The following is a 10,000-nucleotide window of genomic DNA, read 5'->3' as shown; positions in this document are numbered from 1 at the left end:
AACATGAGGTCATTAATTATTTAGAAGACTTTTCTTTCTTTTATTCCGACATCAAACACCCTTTTCTTTCCCCCCTCAGGTGATCAACGTGGACGGCAGCAACAGGCAGACCCTTCTGGAGGACAAGCTGCCTCACATCTTCGGCTTCACCCTGCTGGGGGACTACATCTACTGGACGGACTGGCAGCGCCGAAGCATCGAGAGGGTCCACAAGACCACCGCCGTGCGGGAGATCATCATCGACCAGCTGCCCGACCTGATGGGCCTCAAGGCCACCAAGGTCACCGAGACGCACGGTACGTGTGGTGATGTTTGGACCGGTTGCCTGGGACCGCTCAGCCGCAGGCCCAGAGCCTTCAGTGGTCATTTAACTCTGAAAGTTTACTTATGTACAGTGACGAACCTGCATTTTTCCACCCTCTGAGTTATAAATTGATTAATTAACACTTGAGGATTTTACCTGTAGATGCAATTAAATATGATATGACTAGTAGATACAATGAAATAACATGATTTGATACTTACAGTAGACGCAATGAGATAAGATATGGTGAGATGAGATACAATGAGGGGGAGGCAGCCTTTTTTCCGACAGCATTCTAGCCGACGGGGCAACGATCCGATCCGCAGCGGGGGGACATTCTCTGCGATGCGAAAAAGCGATGGTCCGACATGCGCTGCTCCCGTGCTTGCGGTTAGGGTTAGGTTAGGATTGAGGTTTCGGATCAATATGCTGTCGGAAAAAAGACCTGCACCCACAATGAGGTACAGCTTGAATACATACAATGAGATAAGCCGATACAGTACAAGCATACAGTGTTATTGGGTGCATGTACTTTCTCCCCAGCTAATGTAATTAGAATGCAATTCGCTAAACCCCACCCCAAAAAGCGATTGTCCAATGCCAATCCAAGTAGTTTAGTCACCTCATAAAATAAACGTAAAAGCAATACTTCATACAAGCACATTACAATATAACAACGTTCCAAGGAACATGGTAGCATGCAATACTATTTACAAAGAGATTAAAACGTTCACAGACTGCTGAAGGCAACGGAGAAAAGTTGAAAAGACTAGATTTAGAAGACATTTTGAAGCTCTTGCTACTGACATGATCGATTATTCACTGTATGGAGAAATCCCGTCATTTAACATGCATCTCAATGGGTGAGAAGAACGGAGAAGGACAGCTTGTGCCTATTGGACAAGGACGGGTTGGGGAGGGACTTAGTGAAGGGCTAATTTCAACACTCATCTCTGTCTTCTCTCTCTCTGTCTCTCTCTCTCTCTGTCTCTCTCTGTCTCTCTCTCTGTCTCTCTCTCCCACCCTCTCTCCACCCACACACAGGTACTAACGGCTGTGCGGTGGATAACGGAGGATGCAGCCACCTGTGTTTCTGGCGCTCGCAGAGTGTCCGCTGTGCGTGTCCCATGGGCCTGGAGCTCCTGTCAGACCTGCAGACCTGCGTGGTGCCCGAGGCCTTCCTGCTCTTCACCAACAGGTACGGCGCATAATATCCCGTTAGCAACTCTCCATCATTTAGCTGGGGACCACCTGGAACAAGATGACTCGCAGCTGCATACAGTGGGCCTTCCGTCATGCTGTTGTCTTTCTTCATACAGTGGGCCTTCCGTCATGCTGTTGTCTTTCTTCATACAGTGGGCCTTCCGTCATGCTGTTGTCTTTCTTCATACAGTGGGCCTTCCGTCATGCTGTTGTCTTTCTTCATACAGAGGGCCTTCCGTCATGCTGTTGTCTTTCTTCATACAGTGGGCCTTCCATCATGCTGTTTTCTCTCTTCCTGCTACAGGGACAACATCAGGAGCATCTCTCTGGGCACCAACAGTAACTGTTGTCTCTCTTCCTGCTACAGGGACAACATCAGGAGCATCTCTCTGGGCACCAACAGTAACTGTTGTCTCTCTTCCTGCTACAGGGACAACATCAGGAGCATCTCTCTGGGCACCAACAGTAACTGTTGTCTCTCCTCCTGCTACACAGGGACAACATCAGGAGCATCTCTCTGGGCACCAACAGTAACTGTTGTCTCTCTTCCTGCTACAGGGACAACATCAGGAGCATCTCTCTGGGCACCAACAGTAACTGTTGTCTCTCTTCCTGCTACAGGGACAACATCAGGAGCATCTCTCTGGGCACCAACAGTAACGATAGTTACGTATGTAACTACGGTTCTATGAGTCCTGAATGACCGCCAGAGGCGGTGCTTTAAGCACTGAATACGTCCCTTCGCGCATGCGCAGTCGAGTATTTATACCAACAATGTCAATTTTGACCCCGTGATGACCCCCGGAGTAGTCTATAACTTCCGGCAGTCACCTGGGGCTCAGTCCCTACAGAATCTTCTCGCGAGAACACGAGGATTCTGAGTGACAAGAGTGCCTCTGGCGGTCATTCAGGACTCATAGAACCGTAGTTACATACGTAACTATCGTTCTATTTCGTCCCTGCTGACCGCCAGAGGCGGTGCTTTAAGCACTGAATGACTTATACCAGACAAGTCACGAGGAATCCTGATTACAAACCTCAAAGGGTAGAACCGGAGGATTCGGGGAAGAGGACCACGTCCAATGGGTGGGGAGTGGCCACGTTCACCCTGTAAAATCTGGAGAAAGTGCCTGCCGAAGCCCATGAGGCGGCGGCACAAATGTCCTCCAAGGGCACCCCTCTCATGGCAGCCCACGATGTGGAAATGCTCCTTGTAGAGTGGCACCGTACACCTGATGGTACGGGGAGGTTACTTACCTCATAGGCGTGGCTGATTGTGTCTACAATCCAGTGGGACAGGCGCTGCTTGGAGAGAGCGCCGCCTTTGTTCACACCACTATGGCAAAGGAATAGCTGCTCTGCCCGCCTGATGCGTGCAGTAGCTTCAATGTAGGCTCTCAGAGCCCGGACTGGGCACAACAGCTCCAGTTTGTCTGTCCCCTCTCCAGGTGGGGGGTTAAATCGAGCCAGCCTGATAGGCTGGTTGAGGTGAGCCTGCGACAGCACCTTCGGGAGGAATGCTATGTTTGGCCACAGCGTGACCCCCGAGCCGTCTGCGTTCCACCTCAGACATGTTTCACTGACTGACAGAGCGTGCAGTTCACTGACGCGCTTTGCCGATGTAATGGCCAGGAGAAGGGATGTCTTGTATGACGCCCACTTCAGCTCGGCCTGTGCCAAGGGTTCGAAGGGAGGCCCGCACAGGGCGTCCAGTACCCGGTTAAGGTCCCATAACGGAGCTCTCGGAGCTCTCGGGGGATGCAACCTCCGAGCCCCTCTCAGGAAGAGGGACACCAGGTTGTGGCTCCCTACTGTGCGGTCGTTAATTGCCACATGGCGGCAGGAAATTGCTGCCACGTAAACCTTCAAGGTAGAGGGGGACCGGCCCTTACCTAGTAGAGATTGTAGGAACTCCAGGATTTTGGGTACAGGGCAGTGTACTGGGTCTTCGCCCAGATCCCTACACCAGCTGGAAAACAGCTTCCACCTGTTGTCATACTGTAGCCTGGTGGACGGCGCTCTGGCGTTCAGTATGGTGTATCTCACCGGGCTGCTCAGCAGTGGCTCCGGCCCCTGAGCGGCCAGACGCACAGCTGGAGGCGTTGTGGGCATGGGTGCCAGATCCGGCCTCCCAGCTGTGACAGTAGGTCCCTCCTGTCGAGGAGGCGCCAAGGCGTTCCGTGACAGAGGCTGTGGAGCAGGGGGAACCATGTCCTCCCTGGCCAGAAAGGGGCCACCAGCAGGATGGTGTGACCCTCCTGAACGACCCTCTGGAGAACTGAACGTACCAGAGGAAGTGGTGGAAATGCATAGAGCAGCTCCTGTGGCCAGGGGTGCGCCAGTGCGTCCAGGCCTAGAGGACTGACGGTTTCCGCTAGGGAAAACCAGCGAGGGCAGTGGGTTGACTCCCCTGAAGCAAAGAGGTCCACCTGTGCTCTCCCGAAGCGGGCCCAGATGGTGTGCACCACCTCTGGATGGAGGCGCCATTCCCCTGACGGGGGCTTCTGGCGGGAGAGGAAGTCTGCGAGGTGGTTCCGCTCCCCTGGTATGTGCACCGCCCGTAGGCTGGTGAGACGGGGGGCCGCCCACGTCAGCAGGTCTGTGGACACCTCTAGTAGTCGTGCAGACTTGGTTCCGCCCTGGTGGTTGATGTGGAATACGGTTGAGGTGTTGTCTGACCGTACGAGTATGTGCCTGCCTCTCAAGTATGGCAGGAAGCGTTGTAGAGCCATGTGCACCGCACGTAGCTCCAGCACGTTTATGTGGTCTCGGCGATCTTCTGCCGACCACTGGTTGCGAGCTGTCCTGCTCTGCCACACCGCACCCCAGCCCAGGGGGCAAGCGTCGGTGGTGACGATCTCCCTGCGAGAGGGAATGGACCCCATAGGGACCCCCCTCGACAGGTAAGCCCTGTCTCTCCATGGGGCTAGGGCGAGTAGACACTGTTGTGACACGGTTATCTTTTTGTGTCTGTGTCGCTCGGCGTCCAACTGAAAACTGTTCAGCCACCTCTGCATGGGGCGCAGTCGCAGCAAACCCAGGGGGACAACGGCCGCCACGGACGTCAGTTTGCCCAAGAGGCGGAGGAATGTGATGAGCGACAGCCGACTGCCTCTCCGGAACATGGGAAGAAACTTCATAATGTCGTCCACCCGGCGTGAGGACGGACAGGCTTTCATCGTTCTGGTGTGTAACGCCAGACCAATAAATGTTGTGGTTTGGGATGGGATCAGGCAACTTTTTTCCACATTTACCTTTAACCCCAGCCGGGCTGCATGGGACAGGAGACGTGCTGTGTCCTCGGCTACCAGCGCCTGGGATGGCGCACAGATCAGCCAGTCGTCGAGGTATGGCAGGATCTTGACGCCCTGCGATTGGAGAGGCGCCAGCGCCGCTGCCACACACCTCGTGAATACTCTCGGAGAGAGGGAGAGTCCGAACGGCAGAACTCTGAACTGCCAGTGGCGGCCTCGATAGGCAAACCGCAGGAACTGGCGGTGTTGCCGAGCAATGGGGACATGAAAATATGCGTCCTTTAGGTCCACTGAAGTGAACCATTCCCTGTGGGCGATGGATTGCAGGACGTCCCTTGAGGTCAACATGTGGAACGGAATGACCTTCATGTATTTGTTTAGCACCCTCAGGTCTAAGACGGGGCGAAAACCGCCTGTCTTCTTTGGCACTAGGAAGTATGTGGAGTAGAACCCCCTGGGGTGCTCCCGGGGGTCTACTGCTTCGATGGCGCCCTTGGCCAGGAGGATGGACAGCTCCTGGTCTAGGGCAAGGGCCTTTGCCGGGTCGGCTATAGTGGTCATTCTGACCCGGCCGGCTGTGGGGGGCCGGCGTCGGAACTGAAGCTTGTACCCGTGGGTTAAGGTGGCAATCACCCACGTGTCCGAAGCTTGAGCAGCCCAGTACCTGAGCTGCTGAGGTGTAAAGTATCCGACGGCCGGCCGCGTGGTCTCAGCGTCTGCCCCCCCGGCCCCTAGGGGCCCTGGGGGGGGGTCCCCCAGGGCCCGGGGCACGAAACTGCCTAGTAGAGGGCCGGCCAGGGTTATGGCCCTGCCTCTGTTCAGTCCGCTGGGAAGTGCGCTGGCCCCAAGTGGGGGCCTGTGGCAGGCGAGCTCGGGTGGCGGCCGAGGGGCCTCTGCTCCTGTTGGGAGGTCCCTCTGGGGGAGGCATGCGCTGTCGCCTCAGGCTTGACAGCTGCTCCTTGTCCGCCCTGGCCCGGATTGTGCGGTCCAGCGCTTCCCTCGCAGCTGGGCCGAATATCGCTCCCGGCACCACTGGAAGACCGCGCAGGGTTGCCCTGGTCTTCTCAGTCAGGTTGGCCTGAGAGAGCCAGACTTGGCGCCGCGCCTGAACGAGAGTGGACATCATCCGTCCCAGCTCTCTTGACATGAGGCCGAATGCCTCCAGTGATGCGTCGCAGAGGGTGTTGGCGTCTGCGGGCTCTGCGCTCGCGTTGTTCGCCTGCAGAGATGCAGAGAGGGCGAGCATGAGGTGTGACAGGGAGTTGGAGATCCTCCCGGCACGGGCTCCTGCATCATAAGCCCTTATGAGGAGGTCATCGGTGGTCCTGCACTGGGGTCGGGGGCACCTGGTGTCCTGCCGTAGCGCCTCGTCGGGGTCGACAACTAAGGAAGCGATGCAGGGCTCCACAGCCGGCATGCGCTGCAGGCCGACTCCTTCCGGGTTGTCCATGGCCGCGAGCATACGCCCATCGGCAGAGAGACGAGAGCAAGCCTTCGAGTCTCTCCAGCAAGTGTGTAGCTCCTTCAGGAAGTCCTCTGAGTGAGGAACGGTAAAGCTAGAGGGGGCTGGCTTGTTCTTGAAGAAACGGCTTGACGGGGCTGACTCCGCCTGCTGCGGTCCAGCCAGGCCCTGATGATCAAGAGCCATGTACAGGGCGGCCCTCATGGAGCCGCCAGCCGTCTCAGTCAGACCGGTCTGGGCTGATGAGTACGAGCCCTGCTCAGAGGCCTCGGAAGCCGCCTCTGCCCCATCCGCCTCACTTTCGTCATAGTCGTGGAAGTGGGTGGCTGAGGCCGCCAGGGACAGTGTGTCCGGGTCCTGACCCTCAGGGATCAGGTGCGGCATCGGCGGAGTAGGTGGTTCTACGTCCTCCGGCTGGATCTCGGGCTGACGGGCCATGAACATGGCCCTCATTAGGGCCAGGTCGGCAGACATCTGGTCGACCTTAGATGATAGCCTATGGTCAGGCCCCGCCCTTCTCTTGGAAGCAGGGGTCGAGGTAGCAGGTGTGGTGGATCGACGCTTGGAAGCCCTGGTCTGTCGTTGGGTTAGCATGCCCAATGGGGGAAGCTCACCGTCCACCTTCTCCACCTGTGCCAACCTGGCTATCCTCACCTCCCGGGGCATGATGGTGCAGTTCATGCATGGGCTGTCGCCGAGTGCCTCCCTCAGATGTTGGGGGCCAAGACACCCAGGGCAGAGGTCATGCCCATCCTCTGGCCGCAGAGGAGCCTGACAGGAGGTGCACAGGTGGTGGCAGGGTTCGTCCATCGGTAACCCACAGATGTAGCCCAGAGCGCGGACGCTAGTGGTTGCTAGAGGTGGAGCCGTCTGCTGGAGGGAGGGAGCGCAGACGCTGCCTGTGCCAGCAGAGGCTACTGTTGGCTGTGCTAAAGGCCGCTTAGCTGGAGGAAGGGGGCGCGCACGCCACCTATGCCGGCTAAGGGGTGCTTTAACAGCGATAGAACAGTATATATAATATATAATTATATATAGTATATAATAATAATACAATATATATAATATATAATTACATACAGTATATAATAATAATATAATATATATAATATATAATTATTATTATATTAATATATACTATTAATATTATATTATTAATTAGTATATAATAATAATAACAATACAACGTATAGTTACATATATCTAATTTGACAAACAACAACCTATAAAGAGGCAGTGACTCTATGCCGAAATTAAAGTACACTCTTGAAAACAGTGACGACCAAATCAGTCAAGCTAATTCACATATCCGGGGTTACTGAAGTAACGCCAAACTTAAGCTATAAGCTTAATAGTATCATTAAATAAGTACACTACAGTACACAGAATGAGTGTTACTCGAGTTGCACCGTGCTGCGGCGTGCCGCGTCGCAGACACGGGCTAAACAGAAAACTAAACAATAAACAATAGCAAATTAGCAATGTCGGCTAACGTGCTGGGAGCGGGCAGCGCTACGCTTGCCGTCACTAGCACTGCAGCATAGCATACAATTCAATTAATTCATGCATGGGAATCAGATAGTGTAAGCTGGCAAAGAGACCCGAACTTATCCGTTCAGCTTTGACCAGTGCTGAACGGGACGCTATCAGGTCACCGATCGTAGCACACAACCGTGTGTGTGGCAGGGAAGCAGCGCGCACGCAGCCTATGCGCACAGGGGTTGTTTGCTTACCTTTAGTTCGTTCCCACGGGGAAAAGAAGATATAAGATGATAAGATGATAAGAGTCGCAGTTCCTGGAGGGCGAACGCGCGTCGCTACTCCGACCAATAATGGTCACGGGACTACCAGCAACTCAATAGTTCTGTAACAATGCAGTTCAATTCTGCTGTAGAACTCTGTACTGTGTACAACTTGCGCAGCGAGAAGAAATTAGGGACTGAGCCCCAGGTGACTGCCGGAAGTTATAGACTACTCCGGGGGTCATCACGGGGTCAAAATTGACATTGTTGGTATAAATACTCGACTGCGCATGCGCGAAGGGACGTATTCAGTGCTTAAAGCACCGCCTCTGGCGGTCAGCAGGGACGAAATAGAACTGTTGTCTCTCCTCCTGCTACACAGGGACAACATCAGGAGCATCTCTCTGGGCACCAACAGTAACTGTTGTCTCTCTTCCTGCTACAGGGACAACATCAGGAGCATCTCTCTGGGCACCAACAGTAACTGTTGTCTCTCTTCCTGCTACAGGGACAACATCAGGAGCATCTCTCTGGGCACCAACAGTAACTGTTGTCTCTCTTCCTGCTACAGGGACAACATCAGGAGCATCTCTCTGGGCACCAACAGTAACGATGTGGCCATTCCTCTGACCGGAGTGAAGGAGGCGTCCGCGCTCGACTTCGACGTGTCTGAAAACAGGATATACTGGACGGACATCCAGGCCAAGGTGATCAGGGGGACGCGTATAGTCTTTTTTACGGGGGGTTCTCTGAGTACAAACGCACTCACTTGTACAGTGGAATTCTGCATTCACGATAATATAGCTGGGCGTGTGTGTCCCTACATAATTGACGTTTGCACCTACTGTACGTATATGGACACTCGGTCATGACAAAGATGGTAAAAGGAGGCTAAATGATAAAGAGAGTGCTAAACCCAAATTCAGTATTCATCCAAAAATAGGAATTAATTAAATTCCAAAAAGGTAGAACATCCAAAAATATATATAAATTATAAAGTACTCACATTTCCATTTCTTTATTGACACACACCAAAAAGGAACGTGTACGCGCTTCAGCTATGAGCCTTCATCAGAGCATTCTCTGACAGCATTTGTTTTAGTCCATAGTCTTTTGAATAAAACTTCCTTTAGTTTTAGTCAAATGTTAGTCTAGTTTTAGTGTATTTTGGTAGGCCTTGATGGCACCGTAATGTCTGATTTTTACATTTCATTGCATGCTGAAAATAGCCGAACTACAAGTTCACAACGTGTCACAAAGCGGCGTGTTGTGAGCTTGTAGTTCTGGCTATTTTCAGCATGCAACCAAACATAAACTATATAACATATACTGTAGCATGCTTTTTGGTGTGTGCCAGTGAAAAGAGTCTGTCATCATAACTAAACTCATTTTGGGCGGGAACCCCTTTTGGTATTAGCATTACGTTATGCTTTAGCTATTTTTGAAAAATCGTAAAAATATGGCACAAATCTTTGAATATATATTCTTTCAAAGTGAATGTTTTTAACTCCGACATTTCCATCTAAATGGGCTAAAAGGGACTTGAACCAACAACCTTTTCTCCTTTTCTCCCCTCCAGACCATCAGCAGAGCGTACATGAACGGCAGCTCGGTGGAGCACGTCATCGAGTTCGGACTGGACTACCCAGAGGGCATGGCGGTGGACTGGATGGGCCGGAACATCTACTGGGCCGACACCGGCACCAACCGCATCGAGGTGGCCCGGCTGGACGGCCAGTACCGCCAGGTCCTGGTGTGCAAGGACCTGGAGAACCCGCGCTCCCTGGACAACCCGCGCTCACTGGCGCTGGACCCGGCTAACGGGTAAGCTATAGCACACGGGGGTTCTCAACCCGTGGGTCGCGACCCCTCGCAGGGGGTCGCCAATTTATTTTGGGGGGGGGGTCCCCAAATTATTTTCAAACAAATGGCTGGAAAATGGAAATTTGGAAGTTTACATAGTACGTGGTGCATGCATAAACAAAATCGTGTAAATTATTTTATATAAATGTAGAGTATATAAATGTAGCGTTCCCGC

General features: G+C 53.2%; 1 protein-coding gene across 3 annotated transcripts in view; it reads left to right on the top strand.

Moving 5' to 3' along the window:
• Positions 1-10,000, top strand: part of lrp5 (low density lipoprotein receptor-related protein 5) — a 96,723-nt gene that overhangs the window by 59,852 nt on the left and 26,871 nt on the right. For all 3 annotated transcript variants that reach the window (XM_080761683.1, XM_080761682.1, XM_080761684.1), the window contains 4 exons: positions 80-296; positions 1,349-1,502; positions 8,534-8,669; positions 9,542-9,786. In XM_080761683.1, the coding sequence (XP_080617809.1) occupies positions 80-296; positions 1,349-1,502; positions 8,534-8,669; positions 9,542-9,786 (752 nt within the window). The remainder of the gene's footprint in view (positions 1-79; positions 297-1,348; positions 1,503-8,533; positions 8,670-9,541; positions 9,787-10,000) is intronic.

The sequence above is a fragment of the Protomyctophum bolini genome, assembly GCF_963924005.1.
Source record: "Protomyctophum bolini genome assembly, chromosome: 4".
NCBI lineage: Eukaryota > Metazoa > Chordata > Actinopteri > Myctophiformes > Myctophidae > Protomyctophum > Protomyctophum bolini.
This window is presented reverse-complemented; position numbering and strand designations above follow the sequence as displayed.